The sequence below is a fragment of the Octopus sinensis genome, linkage group LG18 (assembly GCF_006345805.1).
Source record: "Octopus sinensis linkage group LG18, ASM634580v1, whole genome shotgun sequence".
NCBI classification, from domain to species: domain Eukaryota; kingdom Metazoa; phylum Mollusca; class Cephalopoda; order Octopoda; family Octopodidae; genus Octopus; species Octopus sinensis.
In genome coordinates, this window is record NC_043014.1 from 30,369,974 (window position 1) to 30,392,074 (window position 22,101).

At 36.3% G+C, this 22,101-nt stretch overlaps 1 protein-coding gene across 1 annotated transcript in view; it reads right to left on the bottom strand.

Moving 5' to 3' along the window:
- LOC115221228 (centrosomal protein of 164 kDa-like) overlaps window positions 1-22,101 on the bottom strand; it is a 108,914-nt gene that overhangs the window by 71,096 nt on the left and 15,717 nt on the right. The window contains exons 4-9 of the mRNA XM_036510833.1: window positions 21,911-22,022; window positions 20,778-20,917; window positions 14,587-14,642; window positions 14,328-14,471; window positions 7,973-8,104; window positions 4,191-4,271 (exon numbers count right to left, since the gene is read on the bottom strand). Coding sequence (XP_036366726.1) covers window positions 4,191-4,271; window positions 7,973-8,104; window positions 14,328-14,471; window positions 14,587-14,642; window positions 20,778-20,917; window positions 21,911-22,022 — 665 coding nt within the window. The remainder of the gene's footprint in view (window positions 1-4,190; window positions 4,272-7,972; window positions 8,105-14,327; window positions 14,472-14,586; window positions 14,643-20,777; window positions 20,918-21,910; window positions 22,023-22,101) is intronic.

Sequence of the window (22,101 nt, forward strand, 5' to 3'; positions counted from 1 at the left end):
ATGTGCAGACAGACAGAGAAGATACAGATGTCACTGATGCTTAATGGTACGAGGGACGTTCAATAAGTAATGCCTCTGACCCACTTGCAGTTGTTTGATCTAGCTGAAATTTTGCATGTGCAATCATTTATATCTCTATAGAGTAAGTGGCAAATTACAGCTCTGAATTAATTGTGGTTTCTGATTTACAGGTGTTTGAACCGAGTCAAGTGTGAAATGGAGCCTGTTGAGTGTCGAGCAGTGATCCGGTTTTTGTATTTGAAAGGACGCACACCACGGGAGACTTTTGATGAAATGAAAGTAACTTATGGTGATGATACCCCATCATATGACCTTGTAAAACGCTGGCATCGTGAATTCAAACATGGTCGGAACTCTGTGGAAACAGCTCCCAGATCTGGTCGCCCCCTTCTGCCATTGATGAGGCATCTGTCCGTCAAGTTGAGGCTGCCATTTTGGAAGATTGACGCATAACTATTCGCCAAATAGCCCATGAGATCAAGATTAGTACCGGGTCTGTGGAAACTATCATTCATGACCATTTGCATATGCAAAAGGTGTCTGCCAGATGGATTCCCAGGTTGCTCACGCCTTTCCAGAAGCAAGAACGTGTTGAGTGCTCGAGGGGGAATTTGGAGATGTGCCAAGAAGATGAGTCAAAATTTTTCAAAAGACTGATTACACAGGATGAAACCTGGGTCCATCACGATGATCCAGAGACCAAAGCCCAGTCAATGCAGTGGAAGCACCGTGACTCACCCCCTCCAAAAAAGGCAAGGGCGCAGCCCTCTGCTGGCAAGGTCATGCTCACAGTCTTCTGGGACCAGGACGGAGTAGTGATGACAGATTTCCTGGCAAAGGGTACCACAATTGCAGGAGCCTATTATGCTTCACTTTTGAGGAAATTAAGAGAAGTTATCAAAATCAAGATGCGGGGCAAGATCAGCAAAGGCATCCTCCTCCTGCAGGACAACGTTCCGGTCCACAACTCGCTTGTCGCCAGATCAGAAGCACAGGCGTATGGCTATGAACTCCTCCCCCATCCCCCCTACTTTCCTGACCTTGCACGCTCTGATTTTCACCTCTTCCCAGCCATGAAGTTGTTTTTGAAAGGAAAGCGTTTCCCAGATGATGCAGCCTTGATTTCTGAAGTCGCGTTCAGGTTGGAGGACCAAGCTGGGGTCTTCTACAAAAACGGTCTCCAGAGCTGCATCAAACAATGGAAGAAATGCGTAACTCTGGGTGGTTCATATGTAGAAAAAGACTAATAACTGTGCCAAGTTTCGTTGCTCTACTGCTATGGGAAGTGGGTCAGGGGCATTACTTATTGAACGCCCCTCGTACATCCTACTTACCAACAAGAAAAAAATTAAGTAAATAAACCTACATGTGGACAGACTTAAACAATATACTTTTATACAGAGATGAAAATTACAAAAAGAAAATTTCTTTTCCCTCATTTCATACATTTATTCTAATTAACTCAATCAAATGTTCAAACACAAAGAACGCTGCATTATAAATAAATAGATGTAGATATCATGGCACCCCAGCAGACACTTCCATAAAGATACTGAAATTTAAAAGTTCATATTGTTGCAAGAAAAATCCTTCTAAGCACAAGATATATGTACTTCTGATATATTGAGGTCCATTTAGAAATCTTCGCAAAATCACTTTTAGATAGTAATAGGAATAATTAGTAATTTTCTAATAAATATTTTGTTTTTTATTTCTTGAAAGTTTTTCTGAATTTATGGCAGCATCTCAGAGTAAATCTGAAAATATACATATGTATTTACAAACATTCACAAATGTACTATTATGAACAGTTTTACACACATATATGTTTGTGTATGTATGTATATACATGTGTACATAGAGGTATGTGTAGATATGTGGCTATATACAACTGTGTGTATATACAAACATGTATGTATGTGTGATTTCATCTGTTGTATAATTTCTAAATTATTGACAATTCGTTATTATTGCGAGAAGTTTAACAGTTAAATACAGCTTAGCAAGAATCTAATTTAAATATATTTGTACTAGTAAGCAGGAATCTAATTTAAATAGATTTGTACTAGTAAGCAGATATCTTTCAACATACTTTATATAGACATAGCGAATAACACTGATATTCTATATATATCCAAAACTAGAGTCCCTGCAAAAAAACTGAAATGAAAAACAGGAAAAAACACACTTCTACAGTAGAATCAGAGGTCTGAAAATTCAGCAACATAAAAAAGTAAATATGCTCTAAGGCCTATAAAATTCTGATTATCAGCAGTTGCTGTAGGACAAAAATTCTGACACTTCTCAAAAATAAATGTAAAGTAAATGCAACAGTTTTTGTGTGTTCTGAGAACATTCTTCCAAAATGTAATTTCAACAGTTTCAAATCAAGTCCCCTGCTAAACAAGTACAACTCCAAAGATATATATATATATATATATGTACACACACACACACATTTTACTGGTGTCAATCATTGAACTACAACCATGCTGGGACACTCTTTTAAAGAGTCTGGTTGAAAAATTGATCCAAGTACTTATTTTTTAAGAGTGGTGCTTATTTATCAGTCATTTGTGCCAAACCACTAAGTTATGGGGACATAAACAAACCAACACCAGTTAAGCAGTGGTGAGGGAAAACATATAGATATACACACATACATGAGAGGGTTCCAGACAATTTCTATCAACTACATTCACTCCCAAAGCATTGGTCAGCCCTGGGCTATAGTAGAAGATACTTGACTAAGGTGTCACACAGTGGAACTGAACTCAAAACCACATTTTTGCAAATTGAGCTTCTTAACCACACAGCCATGCCTGTGCCTTTATATATAACTACCAAATAGTTATCCTAAAGAAACAATTACAAACACTAAAAACTATTTAATATAAATATATTTTATGCAAAACACATAGGTTCAGATGATGCTTTAGAGAAATACATGTTGTCCTAAACAATATATATCTATAGACTATCCTTCAGAAATATATAATATTATTCCAAACATTATACTTTAGAAATACATGTTGAACTGTTTATTCTAATAGACACTACATGTGCAGTCTTAATGTGCATTAAAGACAGAGCACAAATGAGCACATGGAAAAATTAGGTATAAGAGAAATCATATACAATGTGAAAGGAAACTGTGCTGGTATGAATAGAGAGGGTGACAGTTTGGTAAAAAAAGTGGCAAGCAATCCAAGTGAAAGACATGGGAAGAAGTAGTGAAAGTTGAATCCGACAAAGGAAATGACAAAGAACTGCAACAAATGGAGAGGCACTGTACTGAGAAAAACTCATCTAACTGATGCATGCATAGAAAAAACAGATGTAAAAATGATAACAATATGGATTTTATTGAAGCAATGGCTTTATCACCAAATGATCTGCCCCACATCATTTCCCCCAAAATGAAGAAATATGTTTGATTTTGAAGTCTGTTTATCTCTTTACATTTGGTCTGTTATTTAAACATTGTTCAGGTAACATTGTTCAATTTGCAACAACACACTTTATATTAAACATTCAACTCAGTCAATACTCAATGTCTGAGTCTCCTTCTTTTTTGGGTAAAGTGGCAGCTATTTTGTAACTATGGAGAATTGAACATCAAGGCTAAGTCAACCAGGCAAGAATTTGAATTGAAAACCAAAGCTTCTTGCAGAAAAATATTGATTTCTAACATTGGCACAAGGCCACAAATTTTCTTTATTTGATGAGATAAGAGTAAAGTCACTTAAATTGAAACAGTATTTTACTGGTACTTTATTAACTCCAGAAAGATAAAATGCATAGATGACCTAGGCAGGATTTGAACTCAGAATGTAAAAGATTGTAACTAAAATCTACAAAGCATTTTATCTAATGTTCTAACAATTCTACTGATCCATAAACATATTAATTATGATGCTTTTTCTCAGCACCAACTTCATCATCACACTGCAAATTACTTACAAACAATCTTAATTGTTACACACTTTACACCAAAAGATCTACACAAATAATTATTCTAGCACTTATGAATACATCAGCAGATCAAACCCACTTGTTCTTCTCTCTCTCTCTCTCTCTGCATATAATTTATTCTGCTATCTAATTGCTAAAAACTGAGATGGTGCATCGAAAGGAAAATTACAATCATGCAAAGCTTCACAACTCACCACATCTTTGCCATAATCTTCACTTTCACTTTCACTGTCACTGTCTCCCTGAATATTGATTTGCTTCTTTTCTTCTTTGCCCTGCAGAGAAAAGGAAATAACAAGTTTGGAAGAAAGAAATTAGTTTTAACATATTGATTTCAAATTTTGGCACAAGGCCTGCAATTTCAAGGGAGTGGGTAAATCGATTACATTGACCCCAAAACTCAACTGGTATTTATTGTATCAATGCCAAAAGGAAGAAAGGCAAAGTCGGCCTCAGCAGAAATTGAATTTAGAATATGAAGACAAATGAAATGCTGTTAATCATATCACTCAGCATGCAAACAATTCTGCCTGCTTGCAGTCTTAATTAGTTTTAACATACTGATTTCAAATTTTGGCACAAGGCCAGCAATTTCAGGGGCAGGAGTAAGTTGATTATATCGACCCCAGAACTCAACTGGTACTTAATTTATCGACCTCCCCAAAAGGATGAAAGGTAAAGTCAGCCTCAGCGAAATTTGAACTTAGAATATGAAAAGAGAGAAAATGTTGCTAAGCAAAACTGTGCTGTTGAAGGAAACAAGATTGGAGGCTATTTGAGGGCTCTGTTCATGGAGCTAGTACAGGCTAAATGTGAATGGTGCCTGTGTGTGTAAGCTTAGGGAGGAATGAAGAGTGGTATCATCTGTATGGGAATGAGCATTGTTGGAGATGACAGAAAGTAGGTTACTAATGAACAGAAAGTAAAGTATGATATAACTTGGCCTTGGGACACACCACAATTGATAAAGAGTGGGTCAGAGAAAGCTCCAGCAATTGCACAAGGCAATGATGTAATCTAACAGAAAGCTTCCAGTCTAGGAGTTGAGAGCTGGATGAGGTTCTTAGAGGGAAACCTAGCAAGAAAATCTCCATCAGAGACATGGTCAATTGCGTTGCTGATGTTAAGTACAACAACATTAGTTTTTCAAGGGTAAGGACTAACAGAAGACTGTGTTTGTAATTATTACAAATAACATCATTATTACTGTAGTCAGAAGCATGCAAACCTGCATGGTTCTTGGCAGATCTATGAAAGACAATCTCCCTTTCTTACAACATTATATAGGAAGTGGATAATAAGCATGGCTTCAGAGTAGTCCTGATCCATGTAATCAGTTTTAAGCCTCCAAAAACAAAAAGGTTAACCATCAGTATTTGGTACAGCAGTCCTCAGAGCATCTGCATTTAGTTCCATTTTCTTGAGGTGGATCAATTTAAAATACAGTGACAGATGCTAGGTGGTCTGACTAAATAGCCTCTTCATAGAGCCATTTCAAATTACATGTTTGGTTAATCTCTCCTGTATGTTTTAGCTCTTAGAACATTGCTGTGGAAAATAGAGATATTGAAGAGCATCCTGCTTGAACAGGGAATGGGAAAGTTATATCAGAATATGGGGACAATGTAACCATGATGGTGTTAGTTACCACAGAAATCAAAGTGGTCAGTACTACACTTAGAGAGTATGAACTGGTACCAGGAAATGCATAAACTGAATCAAGTTGGTGGGCTTGAACATAACACTTGTAAAGGCAAGTCTGTGCAGACCAGAATCATGGGTTGCTTAACTGACAGTCAAGAAACTGGAACTATTTTACAAGTAGTGTAGCCAGTCTTACCCAAAAATGGACTGAAAGGTCAGGTAGAAGTGACACAACAACTAAGATGAGAACACTAGTTCAAATACATCCGAGTATAATAAAAAATGAAGTGGCATAAACAAACATACATTTAAAATGATCCCAGAGAATAACAATACAATTCTAGATTTGGGTATGCCAAGATCAAAGCTAATTTGCCAGATATTGTTGTCATGGTCGACTAGAAAAAGAACTGCCTCCTAATCAAAGTATACAATACTATCACACAATAATGTACCTCTATCCAAATTTAAAAATCCAGAAATGGAGATTACCAGAATGGGGGGATTGAAAACAGAAACAATCCTATAGTAATACGATTCTTGAGAATGATTAAAAAGACATGCAGACAAATACATAGCAAAAATTTCAAGCCTTACAAAATGCACAACATAGAAATTAGGATGACTAAGCACTGCTCACATTGCAGAGCACTTCCTAAATGATGTGAAAAACATCTATAAACAAAACACTCTACATAACCAAGGTGCACTAAGAGGTATTCTTAGTTATGCAGAGAAAATAAGCAATAAATGTAAAACTACTAAAGGTAAATAACAATTTCTAAAATGGGTACAAAACCGTAAACTTTTGGAGCAAAAGTTCAGTTTATTATATTGAAACCTATTATTTCAGCATCATCATCATCATTATTTAACATCTATCCCCCATGCTGGCATGGGTTCGATGGCTTGACAGGAACTGTCAAGGCCAGGGACCACACCAGGTTCCATAGTCCGTTTTGGCTTGGTTTCTACAGTTGGATGCCCTTCCCAACTCCAACCACTTTACTGAATGTACTGGATGTTTTTTACATAGCACCATCACCAATGCTTTTTACATGACACTTTGGTTTTCGATAACAATTCTGTTGTGGTAGGCTGGTTTTCTTCAGTACAGCAATGTGCCACATATTTCAGTCCACTGTCATCTCCTTCAAAAGGCTCAGCATTTTGAGACCAGCTTTCAAGACTTCCTGGGTCTCCCTCTTTCATAGCTTCCCTCCACTCTAACCCTTTTGATAAAAACCAGCCTGAAACTGCCTCTGGTTCTGTAGTACAAATGTCTTGTTTTCAAAAGTTCTGAATTAAAATCTCCCACCAACCCTTAGTCACAATTTATGTTCCTAACACTAGCTTAATGGTAATTAAGTTATTTTACTAAATTCTTTGTTATACTTAAAATTAATTGAGAGAAACACTGTCCACATCCATCCACATTACATGACTAAACCAGTGCAGTCTCCTCTCCTGCACACAACATATAATTCCTCTAATGCCTAACTTACACTGGTACATATTCAACTGACCTTTGACAGATGAAAGACAGAGTTAACATTGGTGAGATTTGAACTCTGAATGTAAAAGCATTTAAGTAAATAATACAAGACATTTTGTTTTCCATTCTATAGAGTCTTCAAATCAACCATCATCATTTCCACCGCCACCACCAATAATAATAATAATAATTCTTTCTAATATAGGCACAAGGCCTGAAATTTTGTGGGAGGGGAAAGTCAACTACATTGATCCCAGTTCTCAACTGCTACTTATTTTATTGACCCCAAAACAATAAAAGATAAAGTCGACCTCGGTGGAATCTGAACTCGGAACATACAAGCGGACGAAATACCGCAAAGCATTTTGCCCAGCATGTTAACAGTTCTGCCAGCTTGCCGCCTTAACAACAACAACAACAGCAGCAGCAACAGCAACAACAACAATAACAATACTGTGGATTATTCATGTATTTGCTCAACAGAAAGACACCTATTCCTGTCTCTCTATACCTTCAATCTCATACCAACTGGTTGAAAGCTACCGTCAACCCTCCCAACAGAGGAGGTTTTTGTCTTGCAAGTTACTTGGTGACCCTGTCAGTGCTGGTACCATGTAAAAAGCACTCAATACACTCTGTAAAGTGGTTGACATTAGGAAGGACATCCAGCTATAAAAACCATGCCGAAACAGACAAGGGAGTCTGGTGCAGCTCCTGGCTTTACCAGCTTCTGTCAAACATATATGCAACCCATGCCAGCAAGGAAAACAGGCATTAAATGATGATGATGATGTCCAAAAATCAACTGTCTGCAAATAAAAAATATCTGGAACATACCTGCTCCACTTCATCTTCAAATTCTGTGGAATACACTGGTATACTCATGCTACTAGTGAAGTGTCTACTGTTTGACACACCCACAGAGCCGGTTTTTGATGATGTCCCAGTTAGGTTCAAACTGGATTTCACCTGAAACATTGTAGAAGATACAATAACATATCAGCAAAACATTTTCTGAGGAAAATAGCAATTTACATGTATTATCATCATGACTGTTCAATGCGAATACACACACACACACACCACACATATTGATATACTCTCTCTCTCTTTTACTTGTTTCAGTCATTTGACTGCGGCCATGCTGGAGCACCACCTTTAATCGAGCAACTCAACCCCGGGACTTATTCTTTTGTAAGCCCAGTACTTATTCTATTGGTCTCTTTTGCCAAACCGCTAAGTAACAGGGACATAAACACACACACGCATATATATACATATATACGACAGGCTTCTTTCAGTTTCCGTCTACCAAATCCACTCAAAAGGCTTTGGTTGGCCCGAGGCTATAGTAGAAGACACTTGCCCAAGGTGCCACGCAGTGGTACTGAACCCAGAACCATGTGGCTGGTAAACAAGCTACTTACCATACAGCCACTCCTGCGCCTATATTGTAAACAAACTTATAAGCGCTGAGTGTGTTGGTATTCTACAGAAAATAAAGGAATTCTTGAATACAGGATAGCTGAGAAGACAGCTTAGAAAATCAGGTAAATCTCCTTTAGAAGACCAAAATTTGAGAGGTACAGGGTTCTATTCTCTGTAGAGATTTGCTGGCCATTTTTTTCCCATCTTCTAAAGGGTATTAACCCAATTTTCTAAGCTGTCTTCAATGCGTGCAGGCGTGGCTGAGTGGTAAGAAGCTTGCTTCCCAACCATATGGTTTTGGGTTTCGTGGCACCTTGGACAAGTGTCTTCTATTATAGCTTCAGACCAACCAAAGCCTTATAAGTGGATATGGTAGACGGAAATTGATAGAAGCCCATCATATATATATATATATATAGTGCCGTAGTCAGTGCGGTGGGCACATGACAAACACCATCCGATCGTGGCCGTTCGCCAGCCTCATCTAGCACCTGTGTCGGTGGCACATAAAAACACCATCCGAAGACCCGGCAAAACACCATCCGAAGACCCGGCAAGACTAGTCAGGCCATAACCCATGGCCCCTACCTGGGACGTAGTCAGTCCACCTGTGCATACCTTCCTTCTTGTGACACTTGTGAAGACCTGTTGAGGCAAGTGAAAATCAAATCAAAACAAATCAAAATAGATGAACATCAATGGAATTTGTATCTTTGTGGTACCAGGGCCGGTGGCACGTGGCACATAAGAAAACCATCCGAACGTGGCCGTAGCCAGTACCGCATCGACTGGCCTCCATGCTGTGGGCACGTAACAAGCACCATCCGATCGTGGCCGTTTGCCAGCCTCATCTGGCACCTGTGTCGGTGGCACATAAAAACACCATCCGAGCGTGGCGTCTGCCAGCCTCGTCTGGCACCTGTGTCGGTGGCACATAAAAATACCATCCGAGCGTGGCCGTCTGCCAGCCTCGTCTGGCACCTGTGTCGGTGGCACATAAAAACACCATCCGAGCGTGGCCGTCTGCCAGCCTCGTCTGGCACCTGTGTCGGTGGCACATAAAAACACCATCCGAGCGTGGCCGTTTGTCAGCCTCGTCTGGCACCTGTGTCGGTGGCACATAAAATCACCCACTACACTCTCGGAGTGGTTGGCGTTAGGAAGGGCATCCAGCTGTAGAAACACTGCCAGATCTGACTGGACTGGTGCAGCTTTCGGGCTCCCCAGACCCCAGTTGAACCGTCCAACCCATGCTAGCATGGAAAGCGGACGTTAAATGATGATGATGATGATGATGATGATATATATATATATATATATATATATACCTATATATGTGTGTCTTTATGTCTGTGTTTGTCCCCCCACCCACTGCTTGACAACCGGTGTTAATGCGTTTACGTCCCCATAATTTAGCAGTTTGGCAAAGAGAGACTGATAGGATAAGTACCAGGCTTAAAACAAAATAAATTCTGGGGTCAATTTGTTTAACTAAAACCCTTCAAGGCGGTGCCCCAACTTGGCCACAGTCAAATGACTGAAACAAGTAAAAGAATAAAACAATATATATATATATATATTATATTTCGGAATGGTCATATTGCCAGTTTAGCCAATAAAAACACACGCACTATATATTTGGTGTTATTTTGCTTCAGTGATATTTATTTTTTACATTAATCTTAATCTTATTTCGGCCAAAGTTCTTTCGTCACACTCCTGTGACCGCATCAGTGGTCCTTTGTTTTCTTCTCACTTACTTGTGTCTCTCCTTACTAACCGTCAGCCATTTTGTACAACAAATATTTAAACGTATATATATATATATACATATATATATATATATACATATATACATATATATATATATATATTATACATATATATATAACATATATATATATATATATATACATATATATATATATACTATATATATATATATATACATATTATATATATATATATACATATATATATACACATATATATATACATATATATATATATATACATATATATAATATATACATATATATATACACATATATATATATAACATATATATATATATATATACATTATATATATATACATATATATATATACATATATCATCATATATACAATATCAGGGGTTTAGTTCACTTGATTTTGATGTCCTTTTCCTCTAATGTGTATATATACATATATATATATTGTGTATATATATTCTGAACTTATAATTTATTCACATCTGTTTGAAGCTTTCTGAAATGTTATTATGATTATTGAATATGTTTTTGTTAGCTGTTCCAACAAAATTATAGTTACAATTCATTCCCAATAAAAAGCCAACTAAAAACACATAAACGTACATAAACACACCTTCATATTCACAAAAAACAAGATTATAAAAACATCACTTCACATACACCAGACTTCTACGCAGTTGCAAACACATACACATACAAAACCATTTCACACACAAATACACATACACCACACACACACACATACATATTTACATTCAGAAACAAACATATAAATACACTATTTTATACATATACATACACTGCACATTTACACATTCACAAACAGTTGTATAAACATACACCACATATTTTCACACTCACAGATATACACAAGTAGAGTTTCACAATACACACACTACACATTCACAAACACAAACATACACACACAGAGCCATGTGTATTCAGAGATGAGTGCCAAAATCAATCAGACGAGATCAGTTTTAGAGGTTAACAAAAAAAAAAAGAACAAAAAAGCAATAAAAAAATTTCTAATCTTGGCAGAAATTTTGGAAATGATCCCAAAATAGATTTGTACATCTGAGTGTTGTAGGGCAGCAATTTTCCCCAGCAGCTACAAGGTTACAAGTAATGTCATTAATCTAAGTTATTTCAATAAAAGGGTCAACAACAGAATAGAGTGTTGGGAATTTGTAAATAAACAGAACACACAGCTAAGTGTTGCTGTCATTGTTGTTTAGCCTTCTCCACCCTAGTTGTCATCAGTCAAAGAAATCTATGATCAAAACCATTCCAGCTATGACCATCATGGCTTTTTGTATGTCCAAGACTACATTTTGCTATAGGTACTTACTTTTTAATTTTAGAAAAAGTAGGATGTGATTGGAGGAAGATTTGGCTGTTATTTCTAGCTACCTATGCATTAAGAATTTACCATAATTTCTTCTGAACATAGCATAATTTTCATATAACATATAATCCTTCCTACTATAGACACAAATCCTGAAATTTAGGGGAGGGGGATAATTGGTTACATCAACCCCAGTATACAAATGGTATGCATTTATATAACAGGTATAATAACAGGTTGTTTTATTGCTTCCTGCATCTTAATATTTCAGCTATCCTTAAGGCAACAAGCTGGCAGAATTGTTAGCAAGCTGGGCAAAACATTTGATGGCATTTCCTCCATCTTTATGTTCTGAGTTCAAATGCTGCCAAGGTCGACTTTACCTTTCATCCTGTTATGTGGAAGTAGAACATCTCTATGGGTTGACTCCTAATGGACTGTGCCACAATATAAATGGACATACACAGAAAGCCTTGAGAACAGTGTAAAGCCAAGAGTTGCATATTGTCAAGGGTTATTACCAGTATCTTGAGTAGAACAATTTGCAATGACATTATTATCCCGTTATATCGTACGTCAAAAGTGCAATACAACACACCCTTTTGGAGTTGAAAACTGGAGTCAATGTAATTGATTTATCCCCTCACCCAAAGTTGCTATCCTTGTGCCAAAATTTGAAACCAATATTTCCGTAGGCATGGTTATGTAGTTAGAAGCTTGCTTCCCAACCATATGGTTCAGGGTTCAGTCCCACTGCTTGACACCTTGGGCAAATGTCTTCTACTATAGCCTTGGGCCAACCAAAGCCTTGTGAGTGTATTTGGCAGATGGAAACTAAAAGAAGCCCATTGTATATATATATATAAATATATATCTGTGTGGGTGTGTGTGTGTGTGTGTTTGTGTCTATGTTTGCACCTCCATCATTGCTTGATGACTGGTGTCAGTGCGTTTATGTCCCCGTAACTTAACGGTGCAGCAAAGGGACCAGTTGAATAAGTACTATTCTTAAAAATAACTCTTGGGGTCAAACTGTAAAAAACCACTTCAAGGTGGTGCTCCAGCATGGCCACAATCAAACGACTGAAACGAGTAAAAGAATATCCTTCCTACTGATGTACAACTGTCATACATCGTAACAGGGACCTTTTATTTCGTGACTTTAGCTTCATTGCCTCAAGATTCATCACTACATTAGTCACCATTTGATGCAATGCTTTTTATTCTGTTCTACTGCATTCACAGCAGTCCCGTCCACCATCCTTCTAAATTTAAACCATTGTATTGCACTATAAATTCTTTTATTCATCCACTTTCTAGCTGCAAACATATTGTCTATTGTTCTGTGCACTGGAGTGACTCACCTCTAGATGATTGCTTGTAAACAGCAGCCAAATCTTCCTTATATCTTGCTCTGATGTCTTATACAAGGAAAAGATACACAAGATAATGTAGACCTAGGAATACTCCTATAAGATTAAATGGACATAATTGGAGTACCATTGACCATAGGTCTGCACTAACAAACTTTACTTGGAGCTATGCAAAACAGCAACCAGCTAATACAAGTTGGTTCTCTGACCTGTGTTCAAGGCTGCATCATTGCTGTATCACATACAATTTACTGCATGTTAGATTATGCAGCAAGGTCTTCAACAAGGCAAAGGTATGGATGTGTGACTCATACCTAGTTGTGTAACCAACTATCCATGTGCACAGAAGTTCAATTCGGACTGATCTAATGCTACACCACAACTAGCTATTGAAACTTGTTATATTGGTTTCGTTCTGAAACATAAAGCCCTTTCACTGTGAGGAGTGGACAGACATACAGCTGGTTAAATCAATGATAAAATGTTACACTGATTTGGCAAGATTTCAACTCAGAAATACAAGGATTGAAACAGCTCCAGTAAAGCATCTAGTTTGGTTCACCTTATTTTGGCATGAAATTCATCACCTTATAATCTTTATGATACCAAATCACCTAAGACTGCTCATAATTCTGAGGCTCAAACCTCCTGTTTTAAAGTGGTTTAAATTTAAACCTTCCTTCAAAATTGTATATTAATTTGTTTCAAACACCAGCATGATAACGGTTTCAAATTTTGGTGCAAGGCCAGCAATTTCAGAGGAGGGGCTAAGTTATTTACATCGACCCAGTGCTCAACTTATTTCATCGACCCCAAAAGGATGAAAGGCAATACTGACTTGGGTACAATTTGAACTCAGAATATAAAGATGGACGAACTGCCACTAAGTATTTTATCCGGTGTGATAACAATTCTGCCAGCTCACCACCTTAACCTTTTTGTTACCAACCAGGCAGAAACCGGCTCTGGCTCTGAGTACAAATGTCCTGTTTTCATAAGTTTTGAATTAAAATCTTCCACCAAATCTTAGTCGAAATTTACGTTCCTAACACTAGCTGAATGATAACTAAGTTATTTTACTAAATTCTTTGTTATATTTAAAGTAATTGAAAGAAACACAGAGCATCTCAAAATATATACAGTAACGAAAGGGTTAAATACCAGCAGAAAAATGACAAAGATATCTTGCTAAATTCTTCATTATTTAGAAAAGGAAATGAAGCAAAGGAAATATATTTCAACAGAAGCATAGTAACAAAAGGAATATTACTGAATATGTTATAACTTACATTTTGACCAGTGGAAGCTTGAAGGGAAGCTAATACATTTCCAGACGTTTTCAATGGGGCCAAATTACTGAGAGGTTTGTTGGTTTTATGTACAGAAGGTAAACCAGGACTGAAATTTGCTTTTGGTGCTTCAAGTCGGGAATCCTGAAAGATTTTATTATGTTTAATTAAAGAGGAGAAAACTTGATAAATCTACTTTATAAGAAGGAAATTTAAAAATGGACTTAAAACTGAAGGAATAATGAAAAAAACTACAAACATTATGTTCTAACTTGTCTTTATTCATGATAATGAGGTCTTTTTCCTTCTTGCCAGCTAGAAAATTAAAGAAAAAAAATTGATAAGATAAAATTTACAATTTAAAAACCAAGTTGATAATTAACAAGAAACTGAATGAACAGTAATTAATGAAGATAACATTATCCAATGAACTTGGATCACAAGTGTCCATTCAAACAGTGCCTTGCTTTATTTATACATTAGTCTTAGAATGGAACAGTGTCTGTGGCTTTATTACAGCCTCCAAGATTTGGACAGGAGAAATGAAGATAACAAGTTAGGAAAGTTAGTGCGACTGCTGTTAAATTTTGAATCTGGTAAATAAATCGATGGGGTGTATGCAAGGGATGGAGTTCTGGAGATAAAGACTGGGTGCAGAATATACATTCACTCATTATCTAAACATTAGCTAAAAAAAAGATTAACCCTTTAGCATTCAGATTATTCTGTCAAAAGTAACATTTTTTCTATCATGTTGTTTTTAATTAATCATTCAATATCTCATAGCTTTGAAATGTTGATGACGTGACTGCATATCTGTAGAAAAGCATTGAAGGGTAGGTATGATAAGCTGGATCTGGTTGGTTAGAACATAAAACAGGTAGCATATTTGGGCTGGATATGGCCAGTTTAAATGTTAATGGATTGAGGGCCATGGTGAAAACAAAGGGTGGGCCATTTTGAATAGCAAATATCTTTTATCTTATACCTGTTTCAGTCATTAGACTGTGGCCATGCTAGAGCACTGCCTTGAAGAATTTTAGTCAAATGAATCAACCCCAATACTTATTATTTTTTTAGTCTCTTCACCACTAAGTAATGGGGACATAAACATACCAACACCAGTTGTCAAGTGGTGGTGGGGGACAAATACATACATACACTGTTACAAGTATATATATTAGAGCAAGGTTGTTGCCACTGCCACTGGACTGGTTCCTGTGCAAGTGGCACGTAAAAAACACCATTTGAGCATGGCCGTTGCCAGTACTGCCAGAGTAGTACATAAAAGCACCCACTACACTCTCAGAGTGGTTAGCGTTAGGAAGGGCATCCAACTGTAGAAACTCTTCCAGATCAGATTGGAGCCTGGCGCAGCCATCTGGTTCGCCAGTCCTCAGTCAAATCATCTAACCCATGCTAGCATGAAAAGCGGACGTTAAACAATGATGATGATGATGATATAAACGGGCTTCTTTCAGTTTCTGTCTACCAAATCCACTCACATTGCTTTGGTCGGCCCAAGGCTATAGTAGAGGACACTTACCCAAGGTGCCCCAAGTGGGACCGAATCTGGAACCATGTGGTTGGGAAGCAATCTTCTCACCACACAGCCACACCTACACCTAAATATGCAAAATATTGTCATAAAATATATCAACCAACCTCTAAACTTTTGTTAGCCAAAACCTAAAACTTTTATTTTAGGATAAATTGCAAAACAGTCAAATACATATGCTACACCCAACAGAGATAGGTGACTTGCTGTAGAAGAAATACAAGGATACCCCATATACTATACATTCAGATTATAAAAAAGCCTTATTAAAATATCTGACTATGTATACAAAATAACAAAGATGAATTGCAGGAAAAATTCCAGGGCATGTTTTGATCTATTAACAGTTTCTATTTGAGATAAAGAACAATGAGAGTTGAATAGTAGCCCAGTTTGGTCCTGATAAAATAGATCTATAGGCTAAGGTAGACATTCCAACAATGACCATTGTCTTTTATTCTTTTATGCAAAATAGAGTATCCATAACTACAATGAAGCTGCTTGGTTTTTAAGACAGTAAGATATGATTTGAGACAGAATTGGTGGGTATTTTTCATGCGGGAAACCAAATCAATAACTTCACTACCTATTCCAATACAACATTACTGAGTAGGTAGTTTAAGTAGTTTTAGTAACAACACGCATATCCCAAATCTACGCAGTCAAGGAAATGGATCTCCGCTGGTTTCAGCAATGACTATTCCAATTGTTTGCTCAACTGAGTTGCCTGCTCATTCACTCATTGAAGTATAGTGAAGTATAGTGAAAGCTGAGTGTTGCACAGACACATAGGCAGTGAAATACTCAAGCAGAACTAGTATGACACAGTACACATGCATACATACACACACATAAATATTTACATAATACACATACTTAAACAGCTCTACTAAATTGTGTGTGTGTGTGTGTTAATGTGATTATACCAAAAGATCAATAAACTTAGTAGATTGTCCAGATTTTGCACCTTCCATCTCTGCTCCTACTATTGCTTCACTCTTTCTAATTTCTCTTTTTCTTCTCCACTTTTCTGAACTGGTTTAAATAAGATTAATTAGGAAATATTTATTTTCGAGTTATTCTTGTATTCTTGTTATTGTGAAACACAAGGAAATGTTAACTGCATTTGTTTGGGGGAACATTAGTTACAGACATATGGACATGTGTGTGTGTGCGTGTGAGAGAGAGAGAGGAAGAGAGAGAGAGAAAGAGAGAGAGGAAGAGAGAGAGAAAGAGAGAGAGGAAGAGAGAGAGAGAGGAAGAGGGAGAGAGAGAAAGAGAGAGAGAGAGGGGAAGAGAGAGAATCTTAAGAACATTTAGAATAAAAGCATAAATTGTTTATTTTGTAGACATTTATTTTTAGTTGCATTTACTGTTGCTTCCAGTTATGGTCACTTCATAGTGTTAAGCTCACTTCCTTGCAACAAATGAAGCTGAAATCATTGAGACTATATTCCTCAAAAGAAAGCAAGTGTAAATATGCAGTCACCTGCATCGGAAAATCCTGGAGGAACACACACCAAAGATTGTCATTCACAGCCATACAAAACTCGCTCGTTGGCAACATTGCACAGTTCATTGCTATCGACTTCTCCCTAAGGACAGAGCAGAGTACTACTCCAGCCTTGCTTTGAAGGAGCAATTGTTCTTTACCATTTTCCCTCAAATGTAAGGGATACATTTCGATTGGAGTCAAAACTTTCAACAATACTTAGATATCCTCTTGTGCGCAATACCAGATGAGCCTACATTCGACATTGTAGTGGGAGACAGATAAGAGCAGTAGCATCAAGCTATGGTGAATGCATACATATGGATGCACACACATACACACACACACATACAGATTATTGGAGCATTACCAGTTATTTGTTTCAATGCTGTACTCTACTGCAGAACATATCTATAAATTTTTAGTCAACAAATAATTTTGGCTGAAAATCAATGGATATATGCTTTAGTGTGTGTGCATGTGTGTGAGTGTGTATATATATATATATATATATATATATATATATATCTCATGTACGTCATCATTTTAAAATCCACTTTTACATGCTTTCATAGTGGCTCAAGTGGAGCTATTGAGGCAAATATTTCACAGCTGGATGCCCTTCTTGTTGCCAAGCAAGGTAATTATATTGGTATACTAATATAATTTCAGTTGAACTATGATACAAAAGCATTTATTCTGTGGAAACATATTGTTATATTTTATTTTTCATATATATAAACACATGGAATAAAATTATTCACCACTTATGTTAAGAAAAAAATATATATATAAGAGAACGTGGCCGTAGCCACCATCCGATCATGGCCGTTGCCAGCCTCGCCTGGCCTCCGTGCCGGTGGCATGTAAAAAGCACCATCCAAGCGTGGCTGTTCGCCAGCCTCGTCTGACACCTGTGTCGATGGCACATAAAAAGCACCCACTACACTCACAGAGTGGTTGGCGTTAGGAAGGGCATCCAGCTGTAGAAACACTGCCAGATCTGACTGGCCTGGTGCAGCCTTTGGGCTTCCCAGACCCCAGTTGAACCGTCCAACCCATGCTAGCATGGAAAACGGACGCTAAATAATGATGATGATGATGATATATATATATATATGGCTCTGTGGTTAAGAAGTTTGCTTCCCAACAACTTCAGTCCCATTGCATGACACCTTGGGTGAGTGTCTACTATAGCTTGAGGTTGCCCAAAGCCTTGTGAGTGAATTTAGTAGACAGAAATTATAAAGTAGTGTGTCACATATATAGAATATAAGAATAAAAATCACATTAATGATTTTCATTAAATAGTCAACATGCTATAAAAATTTATAGGCAATTTATACATTAAATTCATTAATAATGCACATATGTATATAATTATATAACTATATTAATAATGCTCCCTATATATATATATATATTTCATGCACATATATATGGTAGAAGTATATTCCAAGGTTTCTGAAAAAGACAACATCTGTTATGATATCATTTAGCAGATGATAAAAACAATTTACTGATGATATGCTTTGTGAATCTCACACATATAATGTGCTAGACTTCAAAATGCCTTTATCCACATGAGTGCGCGTGCACACACACACTTAAAATTAAGGTCCTTCATCCAAAAGCTAAGAAAGCCAGTCATGCAATAAAGGGCTGAATACATTAAAATGGAGAGAATCACTTAACTTGGATGTGCTGTGTAAATGCCATAAAACTGCAGTAAGTCATCCTGAGAAAACATTTCATACAGACAAATAGTGCAAAAAAGCATAGATTATATCAGCAGATGAATTTTGTCAGTACCAATGTTAGAACTATTTATTATATTGTGATTGCAATGTATTTTTGCATCATCAGCAACAGATACCTAAACAGCGAATGCCAGGCCAAAATTTTGTCAAACCAACATATTTTTTTTTACTTATGATGAATGCCCAATGTCAGTATTAGCACTTAAATCTTACAATTCTCTTCATGAGAAACAAAAGAAGATATATGCTTATATGTGTGTGAATGAATGGATTGCCCCATAAAAAGCACCTATGCTGGTGCCATGTTAAAAGCACCCAGTGCCCTTTGTGGAGTGGTTGGCGTTAGGAAGAGCATCAAGCTGTAGAAATCATGCCAGAACAGACAATGGAGTTTGGTGTGGCCCTTGGCCTCACCAGCTCCAATCAAACAGTCCAACCCATGTCAGTATGGAAAATACATTAAATGATTATAGGAGTGGCTGTGTGATAAGTAGCTTGCTTATGAACCACAGTTCTGGGTTCAGTCCCACTGCATGGCATCTTGGGCAAGTGTCTTCTACTATAGCCTCGGGCCAACCAAAGCCTTGTGTGTGGATTTGGTAGACGGAAACTGAAAGAAGCCCATCGTATATATGTATATATATATATATGTATGTATATATTATATATAATATATATATAGGTATATTTATATATATATATATATATATGGTATGTATTATATTATTTATATATATATAGTTGTATGTATATATATTATTTATATATATATATATATATATATGTATATGTATGTATTATATATTATTTATATATATATATATTATATAGATTTATATATTATAATATATATATATATATAGATATATATATATTTATATATATTATAGTATATATATATATATATAATATATATATATATAGTATGTATATATATTATATATATTATATATATAATATATATATATATATATATATTATATATAATATATATATATATATATGTATTATATATATATATATATTATATATATATATATATATATATATATATTATATATATATAATATATATATATATATATATATATATGTATGTATGTATATATTTATATATTATATATATATATATATATATATATATATATTATATATATATATATATATATAAATATATGTATGTATGTATGTATGTGTGTGTCTGTGTGTCTGTATGTTTGTGTGTCTGTGTTTGTCCCCCCAACATTACTTAACAACCGATGCTGGTGTGTTTACATCCCAGTAACTTAGCGGCTCGGCAAAAGAGACCAATAGAATAAGTACTAAGTTTACAAAGAATAAGTCCTGCGGCCGATTTGCTCAACTAAAGGCGGTGCTCCAGCATGGCCGCAGTCAAAAGACTGAAACAAGTAAAAGAGTAAAGAGTATATATATGGAGAGAAAGACACACACACACACAAATAACAGTATAACAAAACAGAATAAAAGATCTAGAAGTATTCCTTTGTTTCCAGCAGCTGCAGTAGGGTGCCCTCAAAATCTTAGGTCCATACCAACTGGTCCACTTCCACTCTTCCCCTGATCTGATATTATTGCATGTGTGATAATGAAGTTGTTGTATAACAAAAATTTTATGGTTACCTGGAACATTGTTATTTATGATATTTTTTTCCCTTTCTCCTTCAGCCATTTTTTTATAATAATCATCACAAGGGTGGTCCCACGTGCTGTTTCCATTCATCAGGTTGAAGTAGTAAATGTGGCCACTTGTTAAATCTTCACTGAAATTTATTATATAAAAAATAATAATAATAATAATAATGATGATGATGAAATTATTGTATACAGTGCTCAGGTGAACCACAACTTGCCAAAAGTGTGTACAAAGCATATGCAGTAATGCACTAATGTCTGGAAAGTGAACAGTGTATGAGTCAGATACATGCTTGCGTGTGTATGGAGGGGAGAAAATCAGGTGTAGTGCTGGCGAATCTCAGGAAGCATGGAAATTTTGAAGGATGCAGTGCTCCGACAACGAACAACTGATGCCAGCAGTTTGTTCCATGCTTCAGCAACTCTTAGCGTGAAAAATTGTTTCCGAAAGTCATGGGAGCTGTGCTGTTTTCTGAGTTGGTAAACATGTCCAAGGGTGTTAGACAGGTGGAGTTTGAAAAGGAGCTCAGAGTTATTTTAAAACAAATTAATAAAGCAGTCAATCACCTAATCACTTAATGTGTATCAACCATTATCATTGAATAATCTAGCATCAGAACTTATCATTTTCTCTTTTGTCACAATTAGCATCATCGTCATGATAAGGAGAAGGATGATGACAGTAATAATAACGACAATAATGATGAGGATAGAGGTAACGATTAAGACAATGTTAATGATAACAAAACAACAGGTGATGAGGATGTTAATTAACATCACCATATTTATCACTTTCAACACTGATATAATTATCTTACGTAACACATCAAGTGAGGAGTATGGTGATAGTGGTGTGATGACGATGTGGATGATGATAATGATGATGATGACGATGCGTTAATGCTTAGATTCACATCAGACTCTAACCAAACAAGGTAATAGATGAGAATGGTAATCATAATCATGATTATTTTAAGCTGATGATAATGAAATTGAGGAGATGGACAATGATCACAGTGATGCTGATGATGATTGTTAAAATACAGGTGATAGTAGTGAAATTAAATGAAAGTAAAATTTTTTTTTAAATATGTCAGAATCAAGAGCATCACATCACTTACCAAACTCTCCAATCATCAGGTAAATGAGCAAGAATTCCTTCCTGTGCAATCCACATGAGGTGGGGTTCTATTTCTGGATCAATATCAATGGTGCGAGCATATTCTAGGATTTCTGAAATGAAACAAACATCAGTTATGACACCATTTAGCAGAAGATAAAAAAAAATATTACTGATATCTGATAGCAACTG